This window comes from Quercus robur, chromosome 9 (genome assembly GCF_932294415.1).
Source record: "Quercus robur chromosome 9, dhQueRobu3.1, whole genome shotgun sequence".
NCBI lineage: Eukaryota > Viridiplantae > Streptophyta > Magnoliopsida > Fagales > Fagaceae > Quercus > Quercus robur.
Genome location: NC_065542.1, coordinates 25,220,706 through 25,238,208, shown reverse-complemented (window position 1 = coordinate 25,238,208; position 17,503 = coordinate 25,220,706). Strand labels below are relative to the sequence as shown.

General features: G+C 35.3%; 1 protein-coding gene, 1 long non-coding RNA gene and 1 pseudogene across 2 annotated transcripts; all 3 read right to left on the bottom strand.

Moving 5' to 3' along the window:
* Positions 1–2,087: 2,087 nt before the first annotated feature.
* LOC126700033 (uncharacterized) lies at positions 2,088–4,308 on the bottom strand. Its single transcript, XR_007646976.1, has 3 exons — positions 4,168–4,308; positions 3,489–3,542; positions 2,088–2,384 (listed from the first exon to the last, which is right to left on the bottom strand). It is a non-coding gene; the product is annotated as an uncharacterized LOC126700033 (long non-coding RNA).
* Positions 4,309–10,408: 6,100 nt separating this feature from the next.
* On the bottom strand, positions 10,409–15,285 carry LOC126700878 (uncharacterized; annotated as a pseudogene).
* A 637-nt stretch (positions 15,286–15,922) lies between these two features.
* On the bottom strand, positions 15,923–17,135 carry LOC126699298 (transcription factor-like protein DPB). Its single transcript, XM_050397025.1, has 2 exons — positions 17,066–17,135; positions 15,923–16,484 (listed from the first exon to the last, which is right to left on the bottom strand). The coding sequence occupies exons 1-2, from the start codon at positions 17,092–17,094 to the stop codon at positions 16,247–16,249; spliced, it is 267 nt and encodes an 88-aa protein (XP_050252982.1). The 5' UTR covers positions 17,095–17,135; the 3' UTR covers positions 15,923–16,246.
* Between the last annotated feature and the right edge of the window lie 368 nt (positions 17,136–17,503).

Here is a 17,503-nt window from a genome sequence, read left to right as displayed (position 1 = left end):
TGGTATTTTGAGAGTTGTAGAAACGAAAAAAGATACAGCTAAAGAGGATGACCATAAAAAAGAAGAAAGTGAACTTGAAGTTTTCCTTCTTTCTGACAAGAATTACACACAATTCATGAAGGTTCTTGATCGTGGTGGAAAGATTCCTGCACCATTTAATAGTGTAAAGAAGGATCCCGATGTCAACTCTAAGTGGGCTCCTAAAGAAGAGGTAGCTAGTGTTGGAGATTACAAATCAAGGAGGTAATGTGTAAAACAGCAATGCAAAAGAATTGTATATAGTTAGTTAGGCAACGTTTGAAACAATAAAGGAAAGTAGCATCTTGAGTTTTAGAAACTCGAGATCCATACTAGAAAAAGGCCACATAGATCTTGAGTCTTTAAGACTTGAGTTTTATGCGAAAAAAATTTCACCTATAGTGGCGTTTTTAAGCCTTTCAGTGACGTTTTAAATCCCTATAGCGGCGTTTTCCTGGAAATTTTTTTTCGCAAGTACAGACTTATGGAGTCCTATAGTGGCGTTTTTAAGCCCTATAGTAACGTTTTATAAACCTATAGCGGCGTTTTTATTCAATTTATGGAAATCGAGTCTTTAAAACTCGATTTTCAGCTTAATTTTTTCCCACTTTAAACTAATCCGCTTACAAATCGAGACTTAAAAACTCGATTTTTATCTTGGAACTCGAGTTTTAGACACTCGAGATGCTAGTTTTCAACATTGTTTTGAAACATGACAATTAACTAAAATTTTTAATATTTATTGTTATTTAGAAAAAAAATTCTTGCAAGATTATCCAGAGGTTTTCCCCTATCCTTGAGCACTTGCTTTCCAAACATGGGGATATTAGTACCATGTCCATGTTAAGGCCAAGGGTTAAAATGTATTTATATAACATGTTATGTGAGAGTATATATAGCATGATGAACACCAAAGTTGTGGATATCACAGAAGATTTGCTTCTCAAGTGGTGGACAACGTTGAGGATATTACAATTCGCAAAATTTAAAATTCAATTTGCCTTTGACCGTTTGAAGAGAGTTATGCAGGCCTACCTTGGTCTTCGTGTTAAAAAAGAAGTAGACAATGGTCTGGATAAAATCGATAAAGATATATTGGCACTAAAAGAAAAACGCAAGCGCTTAATTGCTGCAAAATCAGAAAATTCCAGCTTAACTGAGGAACGCTTGAGAGAGGCTTCAATATTGAAGAATTGGAAAGCAGGAACCTTATTCTTTTATAATTATAAGTGAGGTTTTGACTCAAAAGGAGAGGGAGAAAGGGAGATCCGAACTAGCAAATTGTGTCATCCTTGGATGGAGTGAGGGAAAAGTAGATATTGGACTACCAAATACTTCATTTTCTCCTGTATTACTATTAGGCTGCCTAATCTGTGTATCATGATATTTAGGTGTAAAACCAAACACTCATCATGTATACATCATACATGTTTAATTATTGATATGTATTCTTCCCAGTCAAAAAAAATTTAAAAAGAAAGAAGAAGAAATTTATAGTACACAAAACATTACTCTCAACTTACCAACAAAAAAAAAAAAAAAAAAAAAAACCATTACTCTCAAGTCTGTGAGACATTAATTTCAAATAGAACCAAGCTTCTTTATTTCATAGCTCTGTTGTAGACAAAAAAGGTGTTCAAATTTTCGATGGGCCTAAAGAATAAAATTACTAGTATGTGTGTGTGTGTGTTTTGTGTGGGGGGGGGGGGGGGGGGGGGGAGGGGGAACACTATTTTTGTCCTTATATTTTGGGATAATAGTTAATTCAGTCCCTTCATTTTTATAGCAGTCAATTTGGTCCATGTTATTATTAACTTGCAATCAATTTGGTCCCTACCATTAAGTCACTAACAGAAAATGCCTATATGACAAACGGTTTGCATTGTTGACGTGTTTAATATTATAAAATTAAATAAGATGCTGACTTGTTTAAATTTTATGGCCATATCTGTCATGCCTTGAACTCAAAAGGGTCCAAAGCATGAGAAATACAATGCAAAGGTACTTGTATATTTTTCCTTTTTGACAAATCAATCCAAATAATCCATGCTAAGTACCAACATCAAGAATATTCATAATAATTTCATTAAATATACTTTCAAAGTAAGTCAGAACTCTATACAATAATTAAAAGGACCATTGACCACAAAAGAATGAAAGTCTGAATAAATATAATTACATGTCATTAACTTGTCTCATCAGTGGAAATAAAGTCATAACCATTATAATATATAAAAAAATGAGTCAAGCCTATTCTAAGATGTACATCGTCTAAATATCTCCATCACAAAAGGTACAGCCTCCATCAGCAGTTAATCTAATTATTGCTAGCCACAAAAACCTGTCTCAAAACGATCGTTGCTACTCTGAAAAGTTTGTAAAAGAATGAGATGAGATAAAACCCACTAAGTAGCATAATTAATGGGGGTGAAGGAAATGCAAGTCTCATGATAATTAGCATTTTTACAAAACACAAAACACGTTACACTTTTGGGCTTTTCACTTAATTTCTACAAAATCAATCTTCATGGATAAAATGACAAGAATGATTGAAACAATATAGCACAAAGCTTTTTAAAAATATCTCAATATGAAACTACATACTATATATTGTGAGCAATAATAACATCGTTCCAAAACTAGAAAATCTAACCCAAGGCCACATGACAATCGCCGACTCAAAGCTAGAACTAATCTGCGGACACAAAGCCGGAACTCATTGCCAACACAAAGCTAGAACTAATTTGCCGACACAAAGTCAAAACTCATCGCCAACACAAAGCTGGAACTCACATGCCAACATAAAGCCAGAACTCATAACCATCACAAAGATGGGTGCTAAGATACCAATGTCACTAGACTATAGTATCTAGCTGGGTGATCACTAGGTAATCACATGTCACAATTCAAGGGTAAAACATGAAGAACTCACAGTTTACATGAAATCAAAGCACAGTTCACTTTCAAGTAGTTTCACAAAAACCTTTGAAATACCCAATATATTTACAAGGTTCTCAAAGTCTTCAAACTCATTTCTTGTCAAGAAGATTTTGTATCAATTTTCCCAATTATCACAAGTCAAGATAAAGCATCTTTAAATATTTCAAATAATACAATAAATTCATAAAATCTATTCTCAAGAATTTAATCAAAGATGCTAATCTTTTCCATGCTAACAAGTCATGCATTTCCCCCATATGCAATAAGAAATATGATGTACTTTCAATGCTTCATGCGTTTTTCATAAAAGATTAATAGTAATAGTACACATAGTATGTTTTAGGAAAACCATGAGTGATGTTCCAAAATGGGTTTAACCATAAAATACTTTAGTGCAATAATGATTCATTTTTCATAATAGTCATATATAATAGGGTCACAACACAATATATTTTAAGAAAAGTTTGACCCAAAAATAACGTTTATGCAACATGGTTATTTTACAAAAATCCCATTAAAAAGCTACTTACCTTGCAACCCGCAAAAGCCTATATCCAAAGCTCCAAAGGGGGGTTAGCTAGAATCTAAACAATGTCAAGCAAACCTATCACGATAAGTATCTAGCTTGGTATTGCATCTAGCTAAGAATTAGAGATCACTGGATAAGCAATTAACTAGGCAAGCCTATGTATTTAGCCGCACAAGTAATGTATCTGCTTCCAAAGCTACTAAATGATTTAATATACAAGGTATAAACTCCAATTTATAATCATGTCATTCAAAGCCTTCTCCTTTACCATAAGATATCCTAACACTTATGAATTTCTTCCACAATATGTACATACCATTTTCAAGAGACCCATAAAACAACAACATATATAACAATATCCACCATTACAAACCCCAAATCTAAATCCTCCACTAGCTCCAAATAAACAATAAAAATTAGATTCAACAAACGTTTCACATTAGAAAGCAAAAACACCAAAATCTCTACCATGGGTAAACCTCAAATGGCTACCATTGTACAAAATCCACAACCATTCACTAAATATGTCCACCAAAACAAAACCCATATACATAAACACATGAATATCACTTCCAAAACTTAGATTAGAAGAACCTCTAGCAAAATATGAAAACCCACCAAAAAAAAAAAGAGCTCTTATCTTAAATAAGATGGGATGTAGGAGCTTAAGAGGTTCTTACGGAGCATTTCCGGTAAAACTTGTCGGCAGATGATGGTTGAGGTGGTGGAGTGATGCACCGGTGGGAGAGTGAGGGAGTGTGAGAGAGGAATGTTGTGTGTTTGAGACAAAATGAAAAAGAAAAAATAGAACAAAGTAAGAAGAAGAGAGCTAGCCGGCCAAAGAGGGAGATATTTTGAGAAAAATGAGTGGTGGGGAATTAATGGGGTAGGTGGGGTCACATGGGTCTCCATAAAAAATCACATTTTTTTTTAAAGGCCGGGGGTGTTAAAAAAGCCACGTCACTTTTGAAAATAATTTTCTTTTCTTTATTTTTTCTTTTAGTTTTCTCACAATTTCTTTAAAATTTCATTTTATTTTCTCACATTCTTCACTGTTCTTTTCCAAACCCAGAAAATTATTTTTAAAAGATGACAGGGCTTTTTTTGCCATCTTAGTGTTGATGTGGCCATAAAATTTAAACAAGTCAGCATCTTATTTAATTTTTTAATATTAAGTATGCCAACAGTGCAAGCCGTTTGCCACCTAGTCATTTTCTGTTAGTGACTTAATGGTAGGGATCAAATTAATTGCAAGTTGAAAATAACGGGGACCAAATTGACGGCTATCAAAATGTAGAGGCCAAATTGACTATGACCTCAAATTATAAGGACTAAAATAGTGTTTTCACCTATATATTTACATCCATTTTCTATTAGCGGAGGCATATTAGGAAAGGTCAATTGCTTAGTCGAATCACCCTTCATATTTGCTTAAGAAAATAAGAAATTAAGGGGATGTTTGGGTGAAAAAAAATGCTCACTCATCACTCATCATTTAAATATCATCAATCATCACTCATCACTCATTTCCTATCACCCAATAATGATGAAATATCTCATACAGCTCGTTTGGAACCTAAAACCCAGTTATATTTTCAACCTAAAAAGCTAAAAAAATTGGGACCCGTAGACTGGGCATTGTGCAGTGCCACAAAATGGCTACTCGTGAAGCCCATCATGCCCATATATTCTCCTTTACTCTTATTTCCTTCCGCCCCTATAACCCAGTTGCGTTGAACCCTTCCTAGGAACTTCTCCACCCTCACCCAACTACGTCGAAGCCAGAAATTCGCTGTACATAGTCTTCCTCCGACCTTATTCCTGATACCGAACCTAGAAAGTAGTTGTAGACCTCCTTTTGTAATCCTCAGCCTTGAAACTGAACCTAGAAAACTCCACTGCGTGTTCTACTCCTCGATCAAATCGGTGGTGGTCAACAATATGAGGAATTAGACCGCCTAGCTCACTGCATCAACTGTTGAAGCTTTCACACTCACCATCACTCTTACCCCTTCGTTTCTCATAGAGTTCCGATCACCGTCCCACTTACCCCTTCGTTTGCGAGGTGTTTGGCTCAGAGGAAAATTACCAAGAGCAGTTATGAATTTTTCTCTCATCTTTTCTGAAATTTTAGGCAAAAAATGAGCATATTTTTCTGGGTATGTCATGGTATTCAATAGAGTTTATTTCTTTATTGTTGTTGTTGTTTATGTGTCTATGTTAATCGGTGAAATGAGGAATGGATACTAGTATACATGGGTTTTCTTTTTGACGTGGTATTGGTTTCAAATTGTAATGATTCGGTTGGGATTTCATGTTGGCTGGGAGTATTGGGTAGTGTGAGGGTCCTTTTTTGGACAGTGTCCAGGCCCAAGTAAAAGCAAGGACCCTGGGCCTTTTAGTTGTTGTTTCAAGGGACTGGGATTGGTTCACTGCAGCTAAATAGGCTGATTACAAACCAAGTGGTGCACAGAGCAAGAATCCTACAATACATACATACTAGCAAAAGGAAATATATATGTATGGAATAGCAAGAAACAGTAAAGGAGCAATGTAATAAAAAAAGACTCGAAATAAATGCTAGGGATCCTTAAAATTATGTGAGATATTTCATTACTTTTCTTAATTGTGAATTACAATGTGCTCACTAAGACATGTTTCAAGGTTCAAATAAGCTCGAAAATTACATACTTAGATGGCTCTCCAAGCCTCTAAGACTTGCAAAGTTTGAATCCCTTTGAATCCAAGTATATTCTACAGTGGTTGTTTTTAGGATACCGGGTGATATTTCTCTTTCTTTTACTACTTTCTTTGAGTTTTTTAACAGAGTTTTCTTAGTGATTTCGTTCTAATTATTTGTTGCTGAATGTCCTTCTAGTGTTGGATGCTTCCCCTTTTATAGTGTCATCCTAAGGTTCTGGGGTACCACTGATTCCCCTCCTTTGCTCCCCTGGGTACCAAAGCCCATGTTATGCCAGCAACTTTGGTGGCCGGTCCTTTCCTTGTTTCTCACAATTTTCTTCTTTTGGTACTTTTTTCCCAAAAGCCTCTTGCGGACTTACCGTTCTGGGGTGTCCCTAGAGAGCTGACCTCTAATCTCTCTTCCTTCAAGGCTTCTACACCTCACCTTTTCAGATTCAGCTTTTTTGGCTACCTTTCCTTTTGTCATTTTTCTTGAGTAAGCTAATTCCATCTCTGCCAGGTTGAAAGTTTTCCCAACTACTTCCCTTCATGGTTCTTCTTTCTGGGTTCCCCGAGGTATCAGTCCTTTGTTCATGAATTGTTAGTCCCCAAGCTCTCTGATTCCTTTCTGCATCATTGGGTGGTTGATAAGGATGTATCAGTTCTTCGTTCCTTGTGTTTCTGGGCACTTCTTTTGAGCTTTCTTAATCTCATCCCATCTTTGCTACATTTTCCAAGGACCCCAGGCTTCTGGCAGTCCTTGGGTATCGCGGCCCAGTTCTTATCACTGGACTCCCTTTTGATTTTGTGATTTTGACAGGCTGGGCTTCTTCCTTTCGTCCCTTCGTTTTTTAAGGCCTATCCTTTCGCGGGTTTTGGGCTTAAATCCTTTTTTAATGGATTTGAGCCTACCATCCTTTTTTTTTCCTTGTTGTGAGCTCAAGCATTTTATTATTATTTTTTTCCCATGGAGTTTAACTTACTGTGCCACTCTGGGCTTTGGTACAGTATGATAACTTTTTAGACCTCAACAGGTAGAGATTGGAATTTACCATATGGGTGTTGTTGCTGAGGAAATAAAAGGGTGAAAATATGGCAAAGGAATTAAGTTGATTATTGAGTTGAATTTCACTACTGGTTCTGTATCAAGTACGCTTGTAGTTTGATGAGTTAATTGCACTGTAGATTCTAGTTTGTAACTTTACTATGGATGCTATTGACTATGTTCTTCAATTTGGTTTTGGTTCCAACTTTTAAGCATTTCTTTGAACCTTCAAGCATTTGATTGAACTCTTCATTTTCGTTGTTATATGTTTGAAGCATACTCAATTTATCTGTGTAGAAGAGTAGAGGACGCTAGATGAAGAGACCGACCAGCACCAACTTCTCCTTCAGATGGAGTCTTAGATCGGAATGGGAGGGAGTAGAGTAGTGGGTTTGGGAGCTGAAGAAAAAGAAAATGAAGTGTGATGTATAGAAAAAAAGGTTGGTCTGAAAATAAATTATGATCGTTGGTGGGGAGTAAAGCTTGAATTGTGACGTGACAACACTATGACTGTGGGTCCCATTATGTGAGGGAAATTACCATTGTGCCACCATAACTCTGTTTTGATAACTCAAAAACAAGGTTTTTTGTTTTCATTCTCTATCACTCATCACTCAATTTGTTGAGTAATGAGTGATGGAAATAGATAGTTGAAATTAATCCAAACAAGGGGTGCATGCATGGGACTCAGAGTTTTTGAGTGATGAGTGATGAAAATAGGGTGATGAGTGATTGAAAACACTAAATCTAGACAACCCCTAACTAAGCTGCGACTCCTTATCTTAGAAGTTCCATTTCTTCCCAGTCAAATAAAAAAAGAGAAAAAACAAAAGGGAATACGGGGATTTCATTTGTCATCAGCCCATCATCTCCAAGAGCCAAGCATTTGACCCAACAAGGAAACCAAGCACATGCTCATGTATATATATAAGACATCAAAACAAGCTATATAGGGAAAATAATCAATAAACCGCCCATTGTATGGTTTTGCAAAGACAAATGAAACACATGGGCTGGTTACCTCCGAAACATGGGTACCTTGAGGAGTTTTGCCATTTTCGTTCTTGGGCAGGCTACCTGTAACACCCCATAATTTGATACCAATTAAATTATTATACGTAAATTTTTAATGGAGACCTATAATTAAAATGGATTAAATAAATTTGGGCCTAAGGTATTAAAAAGAAGATAAATTCTATGGAATATGAAGCCCAAGTGAGGTGACATAAGTACATAAATGGGCCTTGAAAACCCTAGCCTTTTCCTCTTAGGTCACACGTGTTTTTTTGATGGGATTTCTTTTTGCTTCAGCCGACAATTGAATTCTGCCTTTCTCCACTGTGGCGTTGGTGGGAGTCTTCAAGTATGATTTTTCTCATGCTCAAGATTTAGGAAGTTTGATTAGTCAAATAGCTTGCAATTGATATGAACCTAAACTATCATTATTCTAATAGAAAAAGGGTTCCTATAATTGTATTATATTGGATAAAGATTTGGTTAATATGTCAGGAAGGAACACAGACGTGAGATTGAGCCAAATAGAGTAATATGTTTGGACTTGGTCACCATGTTAAAGTGAAAAGAATGCTTATGTTATTGCATTCACACTAAGCCACCATTGTTGACCGGTTGTTATTGCATTCACACTAAGCATTCACACTAAGCCATTGACCGGTTATTATGCATTCACACTAAGCCACAATTGTTGACTGGTTATTTTGCTTTCACACTAGTTCAACCGTGTATTAGATTTTGCGTCTTTGGAGTGATGATTATAATATTATAATAAGAATTGTTTATATAGCCGTATGGTCCAGGCTTTGAAATTTGATTATGTAGGAATAGTATGTATAGTCATACCTCTATTGGCTCTGAGATTGATTGAAGTTTCATGAATATTCTAATTAGGCAGCAATATTTATAAGTCCAAAAATCTGATCAAAGCTGAAAGTAAATTGGATAGATAGGTGAATAAATAGAGGATTTTGGATAAATCAATGTTGTCTAGGATAAAACCATTTTAAGTGTGAAAATAGATTTTTAAGTGGGAATTTGTGTATTGATGAACCTATTTTTGGTATTGCTAGGTTCTAATTCTACTGAATTGTTGTGATTCAAGGGAGGTTGATTTCCTTTATTTTTGCAACTAAGAGGTAAGTGGTGTTTACTAATTTTAGGGGTTTTCCCCAAAACAGTGTTAATTATTAAACTATTTTATATGAAAGAAGGTGTTAATATTCTATATATAAATGAATATTTTACAAATGTTTGATGTGCACATTGGCTATTCGTTTTATGAAAAACTTGTGGGACAACCTAATTTTATTTAAACTTGTATGTGTGAATATGTCTTTATATTTTGAGAAGTATGAATGGATTATTTTGTGAGCATATTGGATATGTTTTGAAAACCTATGGCAAGTCGTGATTAGAAGCTCAGTATGATATTTAGTTCTTAGCAAGGGACAATCATGCTGCAGCTAGTCCTTAGCAAGGGACGGTCCCAAAAGGGGACAGTGCACATTTGATAGCTCCTTAGCAAGGGAGCATACTATTGAGGACCCAAAAGGAAGCTCCTTAGCAAGGGAGTGTACCTTTAGGTTCCAAAGGAACCATCCTTGAGAAATGGGATGAAAGGAGGTTCCAGTCCCAAAAAAGGGACAACACAACCCTGTCAACGGGGCGTAAACGTTGACCACGAGAAAAGCCTAAGGAATTGTTTATGTGATGGTATCAATATATATATTATGATGGCTCACAATATAATGATATTATTTTCTTTTACATGAAATAGTTGATGACAAAATATTGGTGAGTTATAAGTTGTGAATCTGTTGAAAGAATTATTTATTTGAAAGGTTTGTTCCCACACCCCAATGTTAGTGAATTCCACTTATTGAGTTATCTCACCCCCCTTTATTTCCCATTACAGATACATTAGGTGGATTACTGGAGTAGAGATTCTTGGAAGACAGAAGTTACAAACTGTTTTTGTGGAACTGAGGATTTTATTATTATTTTATGGCATTAAACTTTGTATTGGAGAATTATTTTGTGGATGTTTTGTATTTGGTGAATTAAAGCTCTGACTTTTGTAATCAGATTCAAGGTGGCTAGTTCCTTTTATTTAATATTTTTTTATGGATTATTCAGATTAAATAGACTTTTATTGCCTATGATTTTGGGGCGTTACACTACCTCCTAAACATGCCAGAACTTTGAAGTGTTTTGCTGTACTCTGCAATTATCGGGGAGCTCTTCACAAGTTCCCAAATCTTGGCATCATTCTTCAACCAATCACGTTCAGAAACAGTCCTTGCAAATAAAGGACACTTCATGAATAGAACCGGTAAGAGAAATTACTTTTAAGTATATATATTAGTTCATTAATATATAACCCCGTATCATATCCTAGATTTTCAAGACTTGATGTATACTGGATTATATCAAGATTTTAATGTGTACGTGTGTGGGTGTGTGCACGAGAGAGAGACCTGATCCCGCATTTTCCATAGTGTAGTGTTCTAACTTTCATATTGACCTCTCGGAGAGTCATCCTTTTTCTTCAGAGGGATTACAAACAAATTTGGCCATGCAGAATCAGGATCAATACTCTGAGCAACAGAGGCTACAGAAGAAAATGGTTGATCTTTGGTCATATTTCCAGATTTGTCTCTCATGAAGGAAGACATGCCAAAATATTGTAAAATGGCCTTCCTCTGTTGGACAATATTATGTGGAGTGAGATCTTGGTCATGTAGTCTGCAAACAGTAAAAGAACAACAACGAGATTAGTTGCTTTTGTTGCTCTAACCTTTTGTACAGAACAACATATTGAACAACAAGGTTGCGCAACTTCTTGAAATGATATCTAAGAAATCAAAGAAAAGAACGAACTATACATATTGCAATTTGTAATTTTCAGATGAATACAGAAATGAAACACAGATGACATCACATAGAAACAAATGAATCTGGACATGAATAGAACATAAGTTATATCACAAAAGGTGGATCATGGCATATTCAATCCTTTTGCCCTTGTCATGTTTTAATAATTTCTTCTAACTTCTAACCTTTTGTTAAACAAACCGTAATTATATCTCCACTTATGATGGTGAAAAACACGTGCGAAAATATTACTCACTTGGTATGGACAAAAACTGGAGTAACCATATACTCTTCACTTTCATGAACTTTATCTTTGTTTTCCTTTTCAGGCCCCAAATTTGAGCTCAGGGAATGAGCAGGGATTAGTGAAGATGGGTCAGGTATGCCATGTTTCAACAAGTCCACCTGAACGGAGATATCATGCAAGAGATCACATGTAAAAAGTATGGCAAAGAAAACAACATTCCCCCATAAAAATTAAAAGAAGTTAATGCAAATCCAAAATCTACAGAGAAGTTCTCATTTACAAATACAAAGAAGACGTGATTTTAACCAAACTACTTAACAGGAACCTTAAATACTTAATATTGGGAAGAGAGAGAGAGAGAGAGAGAGAGAGTCTGGTGATATGCAATAGTTATAACTTCAGTTTAACTTTAATTTTCCATGTAATGATCAGTCTTGTTAGTTGTTACAAAACCATAAGGTCCATAAAACCAATATGTTTAAACTTTCAATGGAGAATAGGCATGTTAAAAATTAAAATTATAAAATGAAATGTGCAGATTACATCAGCTGTGACAATCTGAAATGCGAGAAACACTAGGAAATGGAGTTCTAATTGAGAAAGACCACTTTGACCACCAAATTTTTGTGCACCAAAGCACTGCATGTGTTGCCCGTTAAAGGCAATTCATGGTCGCTACTGTCAGACAATAGGAGCTATATCAACAATTGCAAATACAGAAAGGTTTAGCAGAAGCTGCGGAAAAATATTAAAGGGGAAAAAAAGAATCAACACTCTGATTTTCAATGTCCAAACCACCATCCAAAATTATTGTCAACATTATTAAATTATTAGGCTGGAGGGTTGATTGGGTTCGCTAATATGTCACAATTATTGAATTAGTGGGTTAGTCAGGTGATAGGGTTCACTATTATGTCAAATTAATGGATTAGTTCCCATTAATTTACAATATCCATTCCAATCAGCTTACTAATTTGTTATTTTTAACATTAATCTCAAATTGGAGTGTATTGTAGAAATTTGTAGTTTAAGGTGGACATCATAGATTGAATGCACAACTACCCTACAATTTTTATTTATTTATTTATTTTATATATATTTTAAATCGGTATAATATAAGTAAATGTTTAAAATTTAGCTGCTTTACAACTGCCCTACAATCTAATATCAGATAAGCTTGAAAGCCACATCTGAATGCCAGAACCACATTCAAACATGTAAGGGAAAGTTATGAAACACGACCTCATAATTTTGGGTAGATAGTTACAACTACCCTAAAATCTATCATCATATAAGCCCGAGAACCACAATTGAACGCAAGAAGCACATTCAAACATGTGAGGAAAAGAATTTTGAAACATTAATTTCAATAGAAATCTTAAGCATGTAACAAATAAATAAAAAGAAAAAAAAAGAAAAAAAAAAGAGATACAATGTGCTTGTACATAAGTTACTCTTAGGTTTTTTTATTGGTAAGTTGCACACACAATACGCGGGTCTTGAACAATGAATCCATTAGTGTAGGAGGAAAAGAATTTTTAAACATTATTTTCAATAGAAATCTTAAGCATAAAATAAATAAATAAAATTAAAAAAAAAAAGAAAAGGAAAAAAAAGAAAAAAAGAAAAGAAAAGGAGATACGATGTGCTTGTACGTAAGTTATTCTTAAGTTTTTCATTGGTAAGTTGTACACACAATAAGCGGGTCTTGAATGATGAATCCGTTAGTGTAGGAGGAGAAAAAGCAATTTGAGCAAGACTTTATTGGCTAAGTTACTCATATAAAACATATGACAAGCAGTAATCAAGAAGAGAATCTTACAGTCAACATCAAACGCCACATGTTGTTATCATGAACTCCATCTGATACCACAAGCAATATGTTACAAATAGATGCCAGGAGAACACCTAGCTAGAAGGATTCCTTGCAGCATGGCAGAAAAAGACAAGTTCATATATAAGACCTTCAAACTTCAACAGTTGTAAATATGTGCTCAATTGCACAACACTAAAGATAATTGATAAATCAATGATAAAAGCGAAAATCAGGAAACATGAAATGTATTTAGAAGACTGTCTTTTATCTTAAGAAAACAAATAAATTAATAAACACACTTAGTCTTAAAGTTTACCTGAATACTCATAAGCTCATGAGCCGATTCAGCAGATAGAGACTCACCACTTAGAACTGAAATTGTGGATGAGCCATCAGGTCTCATAATCTCAGATAAAACAGAAGGACTAAATACGGGCTGCAATTCAAGAAGAATATATTATAAATGAATAAAGATACCTCAAGATATAGAGAATGCCTGAAAACATTGAAACCACAAACACAGAAAAAGGGGAGTAACTTTCAAATCCTCATGTAATGTATCAGACATGCTACTGATACTATGAGCGTTGACTTGTTTTCCACTGAGAGAGTGAAAAAATGAAAGATATATATGATGATACCCATGCCTCTTCAAACACATAAAAGAAAGCAAGCTGTAAAAGCTAACTTGTCAAGAAGAAAACACTAACCAGAACTCTTGCCAACCCAACTCCCCTCCCTCCACGAAGGATTCAGATATAAATAATTTACCCTCAAGTAAGCATTCACCAGTTTCTTATACTTGTCCATGAGAACCATGACAAATATTTACTTACAAATGTCTTTCTATAGTGTTTATTAAAGGCAAACCACATGGGAATATTAAATTCATGATTAAAGTTTATTTGTATGGCATGACAGATGTTGAATATATAACACAGTCACCATGGTCAATAGAAAGGCACATGAAAAATTATGAAGTGAAACATGTACACACAAAGTGCCTTACTGTCCCATTAGTCATTTAGCCACATAAAGCATCCTTTCTTCCTTGACAAGTAATTAGTAACATAAAGATTTCTTTCATTCTTCCCAGCTCCCAAGTTTTTGCTTCCCAAACTTGCTTCAACTCTAGAAGATCTCTATGATTCTCAACTCGTGACTTAATGTGTGAAATTCAATAGCACAGAGGAATACATGATACAGACATATTCTTGACGAAATTAATTAACATTTTGACCATTAATATTGGAGTAGACAAAGAAAACTTACAAAAGAACACGTTAGTCTCTCTCTCTCTCTCTCTCTGGACATATAAGAAGAGGCTGTGACAATTTTTTTTTTTTTTTCCTTCTTATATTAAGAGTGTGGAAGTTTCAGCCTTTCAGGTATAGTTAAAAGGGTCCATTTTCTTGGGCGGGGCAACCCAGATGGGCTCTTTGTGAATTATCACCCTCTCTCTTTTCTTTTCTTTCTTTTTTATTTTATTTTATTTTTGTTCTTTCCTGTTTGGGTACTGAGAAAATTAGGGAAGAGCTAGTAAGAAAAATAGAATACTTTCACATTGCATTCAAGAAAATGATGGAGCACTTTGACTGAAGTGGAAATTATATTATGTTTGTGTCTATGTGTCTACAGCTTCTACATTTTCAATTTTTCTTTACTATTTTTTATTAGTGGTTTTTTGCATTTGAAATTTTTAATTGAAACAAAGAATATGTACTTCAAACAAAAGAGCAACAAAATCATAAATAATAAAACCTTTACCTGGGTATCGGGAAGTATAATGCGTTCGGAAGAAATCCTAGGTTGAATGCCCATACTACAATGTCTTGCCGTTGCTCTACTTTCTTCTGTCTCTATCACGAATGGCGGTAGCATTCCTTGCATTGCAAGTAAAAAAAAAAAAAAAACTATCTTATTCTTATCCCAACCACCACAAATTTCAACTAAAAAAAAAAAAAAAAAAACGAAAGAATTGGAAGCATTAGTATATACTAACCAGGTGAGGTAGCATCAAAACCATAAAGCTCGTTCATAATGGTGGACTTGCCAACCCCAGGTGGACCAAACACTCCCACCACAGTAAAACCAGTATTCTCTGTTAGAAACTGCATTTTATTAAACCCTAAACATCATTAGTAGCTACCTTTACTTTTGGGGCTTTGTTTTGTTTGGTTGCACACAGAGAGAGAGAGAGAGAGAGAGAGAGAGAGAGAGAGAGAGAGAGAGAGAGAGAGAGAGAGAGAGAGAGAGAGAGAGAGAGAGAGAGAGAGAGAGAGAGAGAGAGAGAGATGTGGAACTTCTAAGGTTTTAAAACAAGAAACACTTACATCAATGTAAGGAATAGGTACCTTTTCAAATTGTAGGGTTACACTTTTCCATTGCCATTGCAAGAAGTATAACTTCTAGGGTTTTAAAGCAAGAGTTGAAATGATCTGTTTCTATTACTTGTCTTCTCTTTTTAGCCTCCTTTTTTAAATTCTCTTTTTAGCTTCCTTGGTGAAATTGTGATTTATGATTGTACATCTTTGTTTTGAACGCAAATTGTTCCACAACTTTTATCATGCCTTGTTGCGATAACAAGTTGTGGATGGTAAATAATCATTTTCATAAGAACCCATCACTAACATCACTTTTAATTTTACATCATTTACAACCTACCACTTTAGTAAATTACGGAACAAGTTGTATCCCTAGAAACTTTCTCATGATAGTGGGGCAAATTGGCAATAACATAATTGAACAAGTGGAGACAGAAAATGCAATATACAATACAAGTCCAATTGTAGAACTGATTTTATAATTTCCTATGGAGCTGGACAATCCTCTAGAGTCATTTCTACTACATTTGGAGGCCAAAAAGCAGCAAAAGAATATGACAAGTGATTACAATGGTGAATAATGGACATGCAACTTGCCAGAAGCACAACCCAAGAAGTTTCTAAAGACGGCAATCTAATGAGGTAAGGATGATCATTAGGGGCCTAACCAACTCCTAGCAAATTACTTTACAAAAATATACAGACATGCTGAGAGTATTGTTCATGGAGAGATGTTCAAACTTCTTGTTGTTGATCAATGCTCATGCTTGACACGTGCTTTTAGTATTCCAGGAAGAGGCGGTGAGGTGGGAGGCCTAATTGTTGTGTTTGACATTGGAGGAAGAGGTATCTGCGTTTGATACATATTTGACACGCTAGAACCTTCACTTCCATCTGCAGTAAAATTGGGTGCCATATCATCAACCTGTGGTCTTTCACAAAATTTCATTGCCTTCAGAACATATTTGTCATCATGGAGCTCAAACGGGGTGCTGCAAATGGGACCAAATAAAATGATAGTTAGTGACCCTTAAGTACAATAAATCAAATACTTGGAAAAAAATTATAGTCTAGAAGATGCTTGGTTGGTGATGATGCTCAGATCGTCAGCCAAGGATGATAATATGCATGGTCTCCCCCAACACCTGACGACAAAAGGTCCCACCAAAGTCAATAAAAACGGTCGAGCAGTTAAGGACGAAGAAGAGGACAAAGACGTGGAGGATTACCTGCACGAGCTTGTGGACGTGACGCCGGCGACTTAAATCCATTCTTCCCTTCACTCGTTCTTGGAGATCGGATTGGTTGAGGACGACATCAATCTGGACGATCATCCTTGGCTGACGATCTGAGCATCATCAGTTGGTTCCCTCTGCTTTTCTTGTAGCAATTTTGAGAGTCACTAAAGCAGGGGATAACATAGTATTTCTGACTATATCAATACCATGCTAGTGAGGACTGTCTCAGCAGTCAACATCCCCTTTACAAAATGGTGTATAGATGTTTGAAGAAGATCAGTCGATTAATGGGAGTTGAAATTTGAGAAATATAGCATGCTTAAAGGCTTGTTTACCTGTTGAAGTCAAAATGCACCAGCTGCATATCTTCTGATATTTCCACCTCAACAGTTGCATGTGGTCGTGTCTAAAAGATTTAAGCTAAGCTTGTAAAGGCTATAACAATGGAGTTTACACAGAGAATACTCAGTGAGAAATAAGAGAAAGCTAGAGAGAAAGATCTGAAAGAGAGACGAAGAAAGAATGGAAAATTCTGGAAGAATACTCACTTACTTTTCATTACACTTTGAATGTTCAATAAGTGTATAAAACACTATGAACGTTTAGACCCCCAATTTCCAAATTATCAATTCAAGCTTATTATCAAACAATTAATGTGTGGAATATGAACATAAGCATATAACAGAATTGATAAACAATCTCAACTAAATAAAATCACATCCACAACAGAAATTAAATGGCAAAGATTAAGAGAAGAGAGATGCAAACACAAG

Excerpts from the sequence above, each read along its gene's own strand:
- LOC126699298 (XM_050397025.1), bottom strand. The coding sequence starts at position 17,094 with ATGCAGCTGGTGCATTTTGACTTCAACAG. Across the intron at positions 16,485-17,065 it reads GTGCATTTTGACTTCAACAG|CACCCCGTTTGAGCTCCATG; the intron begins GTAAACAAGCCT and ends TCCCATTTGCAG.